Source organism: Larus michahellis, chromosome 7 (assembly GCF_964199755.1).
Source record: "Larus michahellis chromosome 7, bLarMic1.1, whole genome shotgun sequence".
Taxonomy (NCBI): domain Eukaryota; kingdom Metazoa; phylum Chordata; class Aves; order Charadriiformes; family Laridae; genus Larus; species Larus michahellis.
In genome coordinates, this window is record NC_133902.1 from 28124410 (window position 1) to 28140282 (window position 15873).

Here is a 15873-nt window from a genome sequence, read left to right on the forward strand (position 1 = left end):
TGCTCTTGATCCGAAGTGCCTGTTGCTATTTCAGACCATGTAATACTCTACTCAGTACCCTGAAATACAAGTTCTTTAAGGGCTTGTTTCTGAGTCAGGATTTCTTGGAATGGATACACAAAAACTTATGCTGCATGATTTCTGTGATTTCTTTCTGTGCAGATTGGTGTTGAGAGGAAAAATACCTGTCAGAATGTCATTCTGACAAGTGAAAGTACAAAAATTTGCATCTTCTTAACAATTCTAATGTTGTGCGTACTTATTTGAGTGATGAATAGGATCACTGACTGATATCTCGCTCTGTTAAACTGGCAGAATTTTACTGCTGGAGAGGGTTTTATGCGTTTTCACAGGTTTTTAACATATTTCTTTACCAAATGGTAGTTAGTGAAACATAGGAAAAGTGGATTGTTCAAGAAAGGAGATTGCAGAAACACTCTTAGTACTTAGTATTTATCTTAAATCACATTGTAAGAGAAAATGCACCTTCCTAGATGCTGGCAGGCTCACAGGTGTGATGGGACAATAATCTTTAGGTATGTAAACCAGGTGTATTCTGGATGGAATTGCAAAAGTAAAAATCCAGAAATGCCAGAGCTGCTGTTCTTAACAGTGTTATTTTTCATATTCACACTTCGGCAAAATAAAATTCCTGTAGTAAATTTTTACTGTCACACTAGTTATATTTAAGGAATGCAATTTTCATGCTAAATGATATTCTAGGATGACCAGGTTACAGTGTCACCATTGCACATAACATGAAACACACGAAGAAAAAAATCTTGCTGTAAAGCAGCCAGTCTTGAAGTATCACGTTCATTGAATGTCAGGGAAGGATTTTAATATACGAACCTTTTAAAAATGACACAGAAGATTATGTGGTTCTAGAAAGTCTTGGGATAATTCAGGGCTACTGCAAGATAAATATTGTCTAGTAATAAGAAATAATTTATTTAAAAATTCATTGGACCCCTTGGGTAGCATGTGAAAAGTACAAAGGACATAGAAAACTAGTAAAAAATGCACTTTGACTTCATCTGTCAAACACACGTTGTTAAATTTCACACGGGTGAATCACTGTGGATTTCCATCTGTACAATGTTTATGCCTCTGTGTCTTTGCAGAATGACAATGCTACTTGACAGTTGTGTTACTGGTACAGTTGTAGTTCTACAAACAAAACTCCTTGAGCTGATGGAGCTTGTTTAATTAATATAATCAATTATATGTGTTAAAGGGTTGCATTTCCAGAAGGCTTGCTAGCTTAACTGTGTAGTGGTATTGGCAAACCCAGTGTAGCACAGATTAAACTTAAGTGTTCAAAGGACTCTTACAGATTTAGGTTTCTTGCAGAATTTTGTTCTCTTCTCTTTCAAAAATCCCATCTTTAATAGTATGTATCATACAAAGACAAGCATAGTCACTTTTAAAATAATCTAAAATAATTTTAAAATAATGTTAAAAAAACAGACAGGAAAAGGCAATAGCATTTATTCCCTTCTGGACTCCTAGAAGTGTTATGAATCTCAGGTGAAAAAAAAAACCCAAAAACAAAACCACAGCAAAACAAAAATTAAAAATTGTTTTTTCACTTTTGCAGAAGTTCTCTCCCATTCTCTCCCTTCTTCCTCATTCTTTATGTTTTAGAAGGAAAGGTAGGGATGACAGCAGCTGCAGAGATTTGGAACAGATTGGCAGGAGTGGGGATGGGATCATCATGGCAGTATCAGAAGGGAAGATTGGATTACGGAATAGGGATTGATCTCTGGGCACTTTCTTAGGACTCTGGTGTTATGATGGTATGGAAGATGGAGCAGTCGATTTGTAGAGCATACTGATAATTTGTTATATAAACACTGCATTTATTATTTACTCAGGAAGGCTGCAGGTATTTTTTTGCCGATTAAAATATGATTGGTGTATGTTAATGGCACAATTTTACAGAAGTTTCTGGATTTGGGATTTTTTTTAGGAAGAAAGCGTCAGATTCCTTTGAGTGATATTTTTGCAGATGGAGTTGGCAACAATACCATTACGCCAGAAGAGATCTTAGTCTCTGTCCATATTCCCTGTTCTAGGAAGGTAAGTTAGTAGTTTGTTTAGATTTGCTTTATGCAAAGTTAAAGACCATTAAATAAAGAGCAGGATGTGGCATAATCCCTATGTTTAAAGTAACAGTATTACTGCTCACTTTCTGAATTCCTTATGTTTGATCCTGTCAGTGCCACACTATCTCCCAGTTTTTGCCAAAAAACACAACTCTGCAGGTAGCTGGTGATATATAAAAAGTGATATTCTGACAAAAAGTTACCCTAAAATGATGAGGGCAATAGGAATTGTCTAAACTCCCTACAGAAAGGGGTCTTAGACAAACTGCCGTAGTCCTCACTAAAGCAGGCTGCTTACCCCTGATAGGATTGGCATCAAGCAGGTAAAGCATTGTCATCTCTTGAGGATTTTTCTTAAAATGAGATAAGATTGGACATGTGCATGGTGCTTCCATAAATGTTGCTGAACTGAATAATAGTCTTTAACTGGTATTGTGTTTGCAAGAGTGGATACAAGATCTTAAGAGAATTAAGAGTTGTGATATCTGAGTACTGAAGTTTGGCAATACTTTGAAGCCTCTACGCTTTTGTACTACTTATAAATGCAACTCCACAAGATCCTTGTCTTCCACCTATCTACCACGAAAAAATCTAGGTCATCTGAACAGTGTAGATGATGGAGGATTGGGTACGGGCTGCCAGAAAATCAAAGATGGTGAAGCTACTGAAAGGTCAAGAGAAGGAAGTGTATAGTCTTGAATGCTCAGGAAGATGAATTTGTGCTCTTCACTTTTTTATTCTCCTGCTTCACGTAGTGCAATAGCAAGTTCTGCTTTCAGATACTTAAATGTCTACAGGTTAGCCACTTCTGTCTGATCTCGCTTAGGGGGAGTATGTCTCTGCATTTCGACAAGCACCAAGACGGGAAAATGCTCTCCCAATAACCAATGCTGGGATGAGAGTCCTTTTTGAAGAAGGTACAGACGTAATAAAGGATTTAAGTATTTTCTATGGAGGTGCTGTCTCCACCACAGTCTGTGCAAAACAAACCTGTTGGACACTTACCGGAAGGTACAATTTCTCTGCCTTCTCTATATCTCTAAATAAAGGGACTTTGAGAGTTCGGGTGTACTTCCTTGGACCACAGAAGTACAGAAAGATTTCATTTGCCTAGGTGATGCCATGTACGTTCAAGTGGATGACCTGGTCAAAACTTAATGATGACTTTTCGCGGTTGTTACATTTTCGAGTCTGCACGTGGGTGAAATTCTGATGTGAAATATGCAGAGAGATACGAGAGAGAGATGAGCTGTGAGATAGGTGGATGAGGTATACAGAGGTCAGTTGTGCACCTAAACCCAAGCATTGGTAAATGATGCTGTATCCCGTAGGTTTGATAATCCCCTAGTGTCAGTGTTCTTGAGTCCTTCAGTTTGGCTCTAATAGATACAAAGTTTAAAAACTTCAGATGTGCCCAATAAATTTAGGAGCAGAAGTCAAGCCTTAACCTTTTCAATATCTCTTCATCTACAAGATCCTGATAATCTTTGAAGTTAATCCCTGACATTCCCTCCCACTTTGCAGCATCTTTCCAAGGTTTGGAAGAAAAAAATTACAATTAATTCAAGCACTATGAAAACATTTGTCTAAACAGAGTCCCACTGGACTGTTTTACCATTTAATATGCAACTTGAAGTACTCATTATTTTTTGCTGCTTTACATGATTAAATTTATTCTAACAGATTTATATTTTGATCTCTAGCATTGTGTAACTATGGAGAATTAACTGTGTTGAGATACTTCAAGGAGACAGCCTTTTCAGAAAATGTAACAACTATCCGGCATTAATCAAATCCCTTGAAAGCATCTACAGTTTGCATCAATATTGTTATCCACTTTTCTTTAAATATAGGGCAGCATCTGCAGAATAGTGATAATCTATGAGACTGTTAAATCAGCTTTAAAGCTGTAACAGGCTTTATTTATTAATTTATTTATTTTTAAAAGGCTGACATAGCACTCAGTTGCATTGACTTAGAGGACTTCACTTCTGTGAGCAACATTGATCTACACTGTTTTCAAAATTGCAGGCCATCATTAGAATCAATAGTTTGGCTCCATTGTGAGCAGGATTGTGCCTGTGGTCCATTGTACAAATATATTACTGCATTTTGTATTTTTTTTTTTTTTGAGTCCTGGTCTGATTGTTTCTATTATTCTTCCTGACAGGCACTGGAATGAACAAATGTTGGATGAAGCTTGCAGACTAGTTCTTAAAGAAATTGCTCTTCCAGGCTCAGCCAGTGGTGAAAATGCAGACTATAAGAAAACTTTGATAGTCAGTTTCTTCTACAGATTTTTCCTGGAAGTATTGCAGTGGTTGAAGACAATGGTAAATTAGTTCTCCGTGTCTGCTTTCGTGCAAGCAAAGGAATGGGGTTTTATTCTATCTGCTGATGCTTGCAATTTGTACAATGTGCTAAATACTGTCTTTGGGGTTCAGATATACAGAGGAATGTAAGTGCATAACACCCAAAGAGGTTGATGGAGAGATGCCCATGTAACTTTTAGGTGCTCACGTATCTTCACCTTGTACATTAGGCTTTTAAAAAAATTGAGCAAACTTAATGCAACAATATATCAGTATTGAGCTCCCAGGCCCAAAGAAAACATACATAAGGTCTTACTCCATCTGTCTGTAGCTCAAAACATAAATAGACAAAACAGAAATAAAGGCTTTGGAAAGCAACTATAGGTGTTAAACTAATCCTCCTTCTTGTATGAGTTGTTGACTGAGAGAGGAGGACTCTAAAAATTCATTTCCCAGTACTTCCTAGGTGCAATTTATTTGGTTTTGCATTAAATCTGTTCTTATGAGGAAAAACATCCCTTTTGCCTTTTTCTTCTGTGTTACCTTGAACTCTTTCCTCTGAATTACCATTACTAGGTAATTTACTATTACCAGGAGTAATAAAAAGTAAAAAACTGTGCCAGTTTTGATCGGACCCCAGAACAAATCTGTGCTGGCTATCCCTGCATTATGTTGCTTACTTTAAACAAGCATATGTATTGAATCCAATATATTTTTAAATATTATTTACTGAAATATAAAAACTCTACATTTTTAAAAAATTGTGATTTTAGATTTTAGAGTCTTGTAGGAATTTCCTGTATAAAGGGTTTGTATTTGATGATTTTTGTTGTTAGCTTTTTTAATTGGAATGTTCAAAATGAGTTTTAGTATTAACTTACTTCCTTTTCAGGATCCTGGCCACTATCCTGGCATACCTATGGAATATAGGAGTGTCCTACAAGATTTCCAAACCAAAATGCCCCAGAGTATCCAAATATACCAGGCAAGTGATTTTATTCTGATATTGTTCTATGCTTTATAAGACTTGGTAAAAAGTCATGGTTCAAGCATGACCCTTGCTGTGAAGCTCAGGTACAAATTTTCTAAAGGATTGAAGGCAACAGGCTCTTAATGGTTGATTTTAACCATATCTCAATTAGAAAAACCTTGTCTGTAAAAATAGACTCATATGCGTATACTCACTTCTTCTAAACAGTTCTCAAAAGATAAACATGCTGAACAAACTCTATTGTCACACTGCTTAAACTAGGTATATTGCAGTGTGCAACCCAATTGGAAAAAAAATAAAATAGAATAAAAAATATTGAAAAGCCCAAGTCTCTAGCTATCACTACAGTATTCTTGTCTGAAGATACGCTTTTCTTAAGATGTCAGAGGGCTCTTAGATCTCACTGTAGATTTAGGAATCAAGATGGAGTTTGTGATAGCTATCTGATTGAATTAACAAGAGCGTTCAAGGAGAAGTCAGCAGTAGAGGGCAGCAAAGAATATTTTGGATTTTCTGAGATCACTCTTGTGACTAGATCATGGTGGGAACTCCTGCAAGGATTGTTGATTTTTTGATACTCTCAATACAGAAGTAAAAATCTCAGATTTTTGGAAACTTATGGAGAATTCAGATGAAATCTAGGTAAACTTTTTTCTTTGTTGTTTTCAGATATTCTTTAGAAAAGCATTTTAGCTTTAATTATTTGAATTTGTTGAAGTCATTATCTTTCTTCAGAGTTGTTATAAAAAAAAAAAAAGACTTGTAAAAGGGGCCAGCATCAAAGGAACTAGTTCTTTATGACTTTCGGCAATTTAGTCCCCAGCTGTAAGAAAGTGACTGAACAGAAATGGGAAGAATTTGTTATTCAGATCTGTTGGCATTGAGCAACAGAAATTATTTAGAAACTCAGAAAATCTGGGTTTTTACTTTAAATTTCTGTCTAACTTTTTCAAGTCCATATCTTTTGTCTGGAGTTTTTCATCTGATTATTTTAAGCTTTTAAAATTAAGGAGAATAATAGCAGCAAGTGTGCTAGAAAGAGCAGGAGGAAGAAATGTGTAGCAGGGACACTGTGTGCTGGAAACTATAGAAGAAAAAAGGTTTAGAGATGTGAATAATTAAGTAGTTATAAATGTAGAAAAGGAAAAAGTTAGTGTGAAGACTGACCCAGAAACTGAAAAAGTGTTCTGGAAGTTGGCAATAACTAGTTGGTGTGGCAGAATTCACTGGCAACACTGAATTAACTTTCAGGAAAGACTTAGTGAAATAGAATTAATAAGACACTAAATTCATACACAGGTGTAAGGAAATAAAATAGGGAAGGAAATATTTAAACAACATTTTCTCACTGATTTACATTGATCAGCTGCAATCTTTCAGCAAGGAAGACAAATCCTAGGAATCACTGCAAGTAGCTCAAGGTACAACACCAGACACTGGTAAAATACAGAGCAGAATCTTGTGAGAATAATTCAGAAATTATCAGAGCTTCATGACACCAATCAGTAAGGGATGAAATTGTCCTTCTGAAAAAGAAATGCTGTTTGTATCACTTTGATGTAAATGATTAAGGAAAAAAATCCAAGTAGATAAACTTGTGCAAGGCTCTCAGAAGGCTTCTTAAGAGAAGAAGCTGAAGAAATGTCCAGGAGTAGCAGTCAGGTCCTGCATCCACATCTGTTTTCAATATTGAATCAGAAGATTGCTCAGAATCAGAATTGGATCAGACCAGTTGTTCCTTCATCTGATTTTCTGATTACTCTAAGAATAACAAGATTATTCTTTTATAAGAAAAAGTTTGGTGGTGGGGTGTATATATTTTTGACTGTACAGGACATAGAGCCAAGTCAGTCTCCCGAGGATCCTGTAGGACGGCCCATTATGCACCAGTCTGGAATTATGCATGCCACAGGTGAAGCAGTTTACATTGATGACCTTCCTTCTGTGGATGGAGAGCTCTTCCTGGCTGTCGTCACTAGTTCCAGAGCTCATGCTAAGATTGTGTAAGTGTTCAAAGTGTTATTATGAATTGATGACTGAGATTTTTAGAGCAAACTAACGAGTTATGGTGTATATGGAACAGCACGCCTGATACCCACACTGGCTCAGGTGCTGGAAGCAACACTGTTGCTCTGGGATCTTGATGACCTGCTATCAAAGCATGCCTTTCTTATAAACGTTCTGCCATTCCTTCTGATCCTTCTACGCTCATAAATTCCCATTTGTTCTCCGCTTATACTGGTCTTGCCATTTCTATTATAATTCTCCGCATGAACTCTCTGTTTGCAGATGCTTATTTGTATCAGTTTGATATCTGTGTAGGCTGTGAGGTCTTAAAAAGTTGCAATTGCAGCATCATAATTGTGCAGTGGTTTTTATTAAATCAATGCAGTTCAGGCAGTCTAATGGGCCAATGATTTCCCTGTTGCATCTAGAGTATTTCCTAGAAATGAAGCAGGTTAGTAGAATTTTAAATTGCCTTTAACCTGCATTTCTTTTCATGCCAGAGATAGAAGGAAAAGACATGTCTGAACCCTATGAGCAGATGTCAGTACAAGAAACATACCTCTATTATGTTCCCTTCCTCCGTGCAAAGCTTTGTAAAACTAACGAATTAAGTTTCTCTCTTCCCATATCCCAATCAGATCTATAGATACCTCAGAGGCTCTAAAAGAACCAGGTGTGTTCGATATCATAACAGCTCATGATGTACCAGCTACAAACGAGTTTTACTATTCTGATGATCCAGAGGTTATATTTGCAAGGCACAAGGTATCACTACAACCTTTTTTTAACTAATTTTCTTCATTTTTACTGTTTTTCTTCAGCTTTTTATAACAAAATTTTACTTGCTGACTCTTGAATTTCTGTATTGTGTTTATATCAGGAAATCACTTTAGCCATAGCACTTTATGACAAGGTAAATTCTTACCATTTTTTCCCGCTCCTTTTTCAACTTCAAAATAGCTGTTATGTATTATATTCTGCCTAGGGGAAAATATATTAATCAGAAGAATGCAGAGTAAACCTCATAAAACCCTCTGAGTTGTTGGGAGAGTACATTTCAATGAAAATTAGGCTCCCAAATCACTTATCCATTTTTTAATACTGTATTTTCCTTGATTCCACAGTTGTAACGGTATTTCTAATAATTTGTTAGCTTAATGGATGATCTAAAAAATACAAAAGTCTTAATTCAAAACAAAATTCTAAAAAGGAAACATGAATAGTGGTTACATGAAAGAGTAATGTCAGCAACACATATGGGAATAATTTGAATCCACTGTTCTATTAAGTGATGTGTATTTTACAGGTGATTTGTGTGGGACAGATTGTCTGTGCTGTAATTGCGGATTCAGATGTTCATGCCAAACAAGCAACTGCAAAAGTGAAGATAGAGTATGAAGTGTTGGAACCAGTGATCTTAACAATTGAGGTACAAATAATTTCTTTTATCTTGCTCTTTTATTGTTTTATCTGTTTAATTAATGGAAGCAGCAGTTGACACTCTTCACTTGCTTTTTAAACACGATTTTCTAAGGAAACAAGGTGAATATGAACACACAATTAACCAGTCTGTCAGTCTCGTTATAAATAAGTTTTCAACCTTTTGGCTAATTTTGATTGCTTGTGATTGATAGGCAACAGTCTCAAAAGTATTAAGGTCCCACAAGTTTCATAATAATAAACATAAGAGTACAAAAGAACTCTTAAGGTTCCCAGTGAGGAAAAGGAAATGAGCATACTGGTTGTATATGATTCTTTGGATAGCTACCAGCTGGGCAATCAGCATGTGGCTGAAAAATCAGCTGCTGATTATCTGTAGCATTTTTATGTCCAGCTAGTAAGCCAACAAAGTTATGCTGGAGATGTAGGAAGAGTTGGAGGAACGTGAGGGGAAAGATATTAGGGATATAGAATATTTTAGAAATGTGATGTGGGAGTCATGGGGGAAATGGACTTATGCTGGGTTAAAGAAATGAGTAGAAGTAAGGAACAAAGGACACATTTGCAGGGAACCAGCGTTAGTTCTGGTAGTCACTTTACAGCTTGTTTCTATAATGCACGTGGGGTGTAACAGAACAGTCTTTCTCGTAAAAAATAGAAGTAGCCTCTTTTTAAAGACTGGCAAATTTTACTAATATTTCATTACAATTGAAACTCCAATAAAGTCTTACTAAAAATAAAGCAAATAATACTTCATAAGTAGATTCCACTTTTACTTAGTTCTTGTGATTTCTCCCCCTCTTAATGGGCATCACTCTTTGGATGCTGTGGTTGTGTTCTTATTCTGTGCTGTCTTGGTCACTTGCTAGACATATGAGAGGGAAGAGCAGGTTGAATAAACTGAATGCATTTCCTTCAGAAACTGCTGTCATCAGTAACACAAGACACAACAGGAAAGAATTGCTGTAACTGAATACACAAACTCATCAACAATGACGCGATGAAATACAGTGTTTCATTGAATTGGTGGTTCAAATCTCGGGAGAGAATGTTGTTTCTCCTGAGAGTGAAATGCTACATCAAGCTGAGAACCTTTAATATACTTAAAAAAGAATAATTTCTCTTTTTCTTCCCTGCAGGAAGCTATAAAGCACAACTCGTTCTTTGAGCCAAAAAGACAATTAGAACAAGGAAACGTTGATCAGGCATTTGAAACTGTTGATAATATAATTGAAGGTAAACTGCAGAATACATTTGGTGAGAAGTTGTTGTCAGTATTTGGGTTTCTCTGTCTGTTTTTCAAGTCCCAGTTCTACGTTTTCTCCATATAGGAAGAAAGTGTGGTTAAACCTAGTGGTCTTGTGATCCTGCTACTACCTTCAAGCTTTTTGCATCCTCTGTCCTTGAAACAGAATCACAGAATAATTAGGTTGGAAGGGAGTCATCTAGTCCAACCTCCTGCTTAAAGCAGGTCCAGTTAGAGCAGGTTACTAAGGACCATGTCCAGTCAGGTTTTGCGTATCTCCAAAGATGGAGATTCCACAACCTCTATAGGCACCTCTTCCAATGTTTTTACTTTCATGGTGAATTTTTTTTTTCTTATATCAGGTTGGAATTTCTTGCGTTCGTTGCCTCTTTTCCTTCTACTGTGCATGTCTGAGAACAGTCTGGCTCCCTCTTCTCTACACCCCCCCATGAGGTAGTTGTAGACAGCAATAAGATCTCCCCTTTAACCCTTTTCTTCTCATGGATGAATAAATCCAGTTCTCTAAGCCTCTTCTCATACATGCCTTGGTCCAGCCTCCTGACTGTCTTGGTGGACACCTTCTTGGCCTGGTCCAGTATGTCCATGCTCTGTTTAATTTATCTATGTTTTGTTTTAATATTGTCACCACTTGCAGGCAATATTGTTCTGCTCTTAATCAAGTTCTGTTGATGCCACTGAATCAAGACCAATGTAATCCTGCAAGGAGTTTAATCTGTGTTTTTATTTTAGATTTTGCCTCTTTATACAGGAAGTATCGGGAGATTGGATGCTGATTACTGTAACTTACATGATGATGGGCCATTATTTCTTTCCTGGTTAATTTCTTCTGTCCTTTTCCCTTAGTAACACTTGTGTTTTTCTCTTTGGATCAGGGGAAATTCACATTGGGGGACAGGAACATTTTTACATGGAGACTCAGAGTGTGCTTGCTGTTCCAAAAGGAGAGGATAAAGAAATGGATCTGTATGTGTCAACACAGCATCCAGCAATTATTCAGGTAATACAGTGCATTCTCAGAGAAAGTGGTTGAACCCATAACAATAGAGGTTTTTAAGTTTGGTTTAAAAATCCATCTTAACAGTTTAGAAGCAGTAGGAACATAAAATTGCACATCTGGATTATCCAACAACAGCTGCTTTGTAGTACTGCTGTATCCTGATAAACACCGACCACTACGTTGTGAGGGTAAGGAGCAAGTAGAAGTCTCTTATTTCCCTCAAAGTACCTCATGCCCCACTATTGTAGGTGTGAAAAATTCCCTATGGAGTACTGAGGCTCCTCCATCTCCGTTAGCTTTCCACTGAAGTGCAGAGCAGTCAGCACCCTGCAGAGTCAGAGTCTGCTGAGGGTTTGATCAACTCTAATAGCTGTAGGTGGACTGCGTTTCCATGCCAAAATCATAGTCATAGAATAGTTTGGGTTTGAAGGAACCTTTAGAGACTGTCTAATCCAACGCCACTGCCATCAACAGGGTTATCTTTCACTAGAACAAGTTTCTCAAAGCACTGTCCAACCTGACTGTGAACACTTCCAATGATGGGATACCCAGAACTTCTCTGGCAACCAGTTTCAGTGTTTCATCACCCTCATTGTAAAAAACTTCTTCCTTATGTCCAATCTAAACCTACCCTCTTTCAGTTTAAAACCATTGCCCCTTGTCCTGTCAGTACAGGCCTTGGTAAAAAGTCTTTCTCTGTTTCTTATAAGCCCCCTTTATACATTAAAAGGTCAGAGTAAAGTCTCCCTGGAGCCTTCTTTTCTCCAGGCTGAACAACTCCAACTCTCTCAGTCTTTCTTCACAGGAGGGGTGTTCCAGCCCTCTGATCATTTTCATGATGGTAAAAGGTAAAGCAAAGCTGACATAGGGTATGGGGTCACAGCAATAGCTACAGGGCATGAAACTGATAGTATTTCAGACTCAACATTGGCATTTCATGTTCAAGCAGAGTTCAGCTCCTTTTATCATTTCCATTATTATTACATTGCCAATAACCAAAAAGCATTAACAACTTTGTGTTTGAGAAAATTATTTGAAGCAAGAACATTCCTGACACTAGCAAGACCTTAGATTATTAAAAACCAAATGGTTTTGTTTGTATTAAAAAATAAAATCTAATTCATGATCTTAGTAATCAAAATAATAAAGACTGCATTCTAATCCCTTTTTCTTATACCTGAAGGTTCTTACTGTTTAAAAAATGAAATCCAAGGGTATTATTTTTCAATTCTGTCCGTGGCCCATTCACAGTCTTCATGGTAGAGATTTTAAAGGCGAACAATGCTAAGTGTTTGTTGTTATCTTTTCCTTGCTTTTTAACCTAGGGTAAAGGAAAAATTATTTTCATCTGATAAAAAAACCCAAACAAACTAGAAGCACCTATGGAACCCTTTTCTAGAAAAGACTTTTATTTCAGAACTTAACTTTAGACTTTGTTTGAATTGACACAAAGGGTTAAAACTGGTTTTACAGGAGGTGGTAGCCGCAAGTTTAGGCGTTCCAGCCAACAGGATCATGTGCCACGTTAAACGAGTTGGTGGAGCTTTTGGTGGGAAACTCCTGAAAACTGGCTTACTGGCATCAGTTGCTGCAGTGGCAGCAAACAAGTAAGTGTGATATGTGTGTATTAGGATACGAAGAGAAAACGGAGTGAACAACTTCTGCATTTTGGCTAAAATGCTTTCTCCTTTCCCAAAGTTGCAATCCAAAAAGTCATCACATCCTGACTGTTCACGTTTTGTAATACTGTTCAGTGCATTTCTTTGTTCTGTTTTGTTAGACTGCTTATGTTAAGCAGCTCTAGCCTTGACTAAATTAATGGGGCTTGAAGAAATTGGTATTAGTATAAACTAGAAATATCCTGTAAATGATTGAGCATTTCAAAAAGACCAGTTCTTAACTACTGAGGCTTTGTATGTACATACAAAACATGCTATGAACCATCCAGATGTGAACTTCACTGGCCCAGCAGGATGCAGAAGGAAGAGAAGGAAGAGTGGAACTGCTTTTACGAATAAGTACTTCTAGTTCAGTCCCCAACAACTTTCAGTCAAAATTAGCTTAAATCTATTAGGTATTATATTTTTGCTAGTACTACTTTAATCGGTTGAGGAACCTTAACACATCATAAAGCTCAAAATTTGGCAGGACAATATTGGCACTTAGCTGTCAGGGGATAGTAACCTCTTTTATAAGCATGACTGATTTGCTGCGGAATGCACATGAGGCTACATCCTGCCTTAGCCAAAATGATCTTGTAATCGGAGTGGTTAGCTTAATACATTTCTCTTGTTACTACTGTCATTGTTGTACAAACTGCTTTTGATTATTTTTGGCCATGTTATCTGTGTTTTGGATTAACCAGGCCATGCTAAAAATAATCTTTTTTTTATTGCTTAATCTTTTTTTATTGTTAGGACCTTATTTTACATCTTATGTAATTTTTTTCAAAAGTAACTATTTTAAATGGTATATGCATTTGTAGACTAATTTTCATATTTTTATGATTATCTATGTTTTGGTTTTATCCCAAGGCACCATATTTCAGTATGATTCTGAATAGCTAAAAGGCAGCTATTTCTTGCTTAAGATTGAATACTAACTGCTGTTAGCTCACTTAGCACAGTTCACTCTTAAGACTGAAATAACAGTTTCTTCAGAAGAAGTTTGCGATGAGTTATCTCATTGGATTTCAAGATGAAATGGAAATTCTGATAGGATTGTAAATGCAAAAAAACGTAAACTCTGGACATAGCGTTAAGCATGTATTTAAGCCTATTAAAGTTAATTTTCATCTAAATGCATGTTTATATGCATGGCTAGATCTGGATACATGATGAATAGCCATCTGTTCAGAATATCTCTTATTTTGACTGAAATTTAGCTTCTCTTTTTTATTCTTTTTATTTAGAACCAGCAGACCAGTCCGTCTTATTCTGAGTCGAGGGGATGATATGTTAATCACTGGTGGCCGACATCCTTTTATTGGTAAATATAAAGTGAGTACCACAAGAATTCAGTGAAAAAATACCTGCCAATATTCTGTGAATAAGTATTTCAATGTTACTGGTTAATATTTGTTCTATTAATGAAAATGAGTATAATCAATGGAATTTTAAAACAAAACTACTAGCCAGGAAACCAAGAGATGAAGTTGCTGTACAGCCCTTTTTCTGCTTCTGCGTCTGTCTCCGCAGGATTTTGTTTTGTTTTTTTCTAGTCCCTTTTCCTTTTATAGCTCTTCCTGTCTTCCTTTCTGGGAACGAGAAGCTAAACTGGCTCAGACCTCTTCTGCAGAGGTTTATTTTAAACCATCCGTATGGTTAGGTTCACACAAAGAAGCAGACAGTTTTTCACAGAAAGAGTGTCATACAGGAAAACTCACCCTATGAAGGAAATTAATCTCTTCCCTGATCATGCACTGTCATCAGCGATAACTACTCATTAGGAAAATTCCTGCCTTCTTTTCTATCTCTACTTGTTGTGGAAATTACGCATGCTAGCCACCATAACAGGGTTCAACTCCAGGTTTCTGCTGAATTGATAAGCCGAAAGATAGATTCTTCTATAAAAGTATTTTTTATTAATAGAGCTACAGCTTGAGCTCAGTGCCACCAAAGAGGGACTCTGAACAAAGAAATTTCTGTGCAATTATACACTTAGAATCTAAGTTCCCCACTCATCACACAACAGTTTGGACCAATAGTTATATTAGGGTTTGGGGTCTTCCCATTCTTCATTGGGTCCTTTCACTGTTTCTAGGTGGGTCGTTTCTTTTCTTATCTCTAAGGTTGCAGCTTCTGCTGTGATTGTAGCTTCCTTATCTCTTCCAGCTTGAACTGGCTCTGAGGCCTTCTTTTACTTAGCTAGGTAAAAGTTCAACATACCTAGGTGAAAGTTCACAGCTTGCAGCTTAAGGCTTCAGTAAATATAGCTACTAATACTAAGCAAATTATGCTAAACAAGTTCTATATAAGTAGTATACCCAATTGTACAACATACTACATAGGTAAAGTAAGAGAGGTTTTATAAGACGCTTCCCTGAAGTTGAAAATGAGCTGTAGCTCATATTGAGAATTCAGGAACTGTTAAGTGGCAATAGGTGAAAAGAGAGATGTGAGATAAAGATAACATTTCTTCTTTAAGAAAAGCAAATGTCATTCTCCATCTGCCAGACACTATTCTTACAATCAGGGTGGGATTTGACTTTATCTACAGTGCGCATTCCTAGATGACACACTTATCAGCCATCTCAGGCAATACACAGGAAGCCACTGGGCATCCCTGCTTCTTCCTTTCCCAATGAGCTGATGTTGCTTATTATATGCCAGGTGGGAAACCCAATATCTCAAGACCGTGCTTTCTTTCTTCCTTGCCCTTCTGTAGTTTCAGTGAATGGTGCCCAGAAATTAATAGTGCAGTGTTACCCTAATTGTGTGGGTTACATTCATTTTCAAAATATACAAGCACTGAAGAAATGAACGAATGCCAAAATCTAAATAAGTTATTGTTGATCCTTCTAGGTTGGCTTCATGAATGATGGTAGGATCAGAGCTGTGGATGCCAAATATTACATTAATGGAGGATGCAGCCCAGATGAATCTGTCCTGGTAAGGATTTTATAATCTGACAAATTTTATAACATGGAGGAATCATTATCTGGAAAATAATGAAGACCAAATTCCCTTGCACATGTATTGTTAATCATGTAGCCTTTTGATATAGGGACTACGTGTTGCTGGAAAATCTAC

The 15873-nt window shown here is 36.8% G+C and overlaps 1 protein-coding gene across 1 annotated transcript in view; it reads left to right on the forward strand.

Moving 5' to 3' along the window:
• LOC141746716 (aldehyde oxidase-like) overlaps nucleotides 1–15873 on the forward strand; it is a 51927-nt gene that overhangs the window by 12439 nt on the left and 23615 nt on the right. Inside the window, exons 13-24 of the mRNA XM_074595737.1 lie at nucleotides 1973–2082; nucleotides 2935–3119; nucleotides 4279–4441; nucleotides 5313–5405; nucleotides 7245–7414; nucleotides 8057–8183; nucleotides 8725–8847; nucleotides 9998–10094; nucleotides 10998–11122; nucleotides 12596–12729; nucleotides 14034–14121; nucleotides 15646–15732. Of these exons, the coding sequence (XP_074451838.1) occupies nucleotides 1973–2082; nucleotides 2935–3119; nucleotides 4279–4441; nucleotides 5313–5405; nucleotides 7245–7414; nucleotides 8057–8183; nucleotides 8725–8847; nucleotides 9998–10094; nucleotides 10998–11122; nucleotides 12596–12729; nucleotides 14034–14121; nucleotides 15646–15732 (1502 nt within the window). The remainder of the gene's footprint in view (nucleotides 1–1972; nucleotides 2083–2934; nucleotides 3120–4278; nucleotides 4442–5312; nucleotides 5406–7244; nucleotides 7415–8056; nucleotides 8184–8724; nucleotides 8848–9997; nucleotides 10095–10997; nucleotides 11123–12595; nucleotides 12730–14033; nucleotides 14122–15645; nucleotides 15733–15873) is intronic.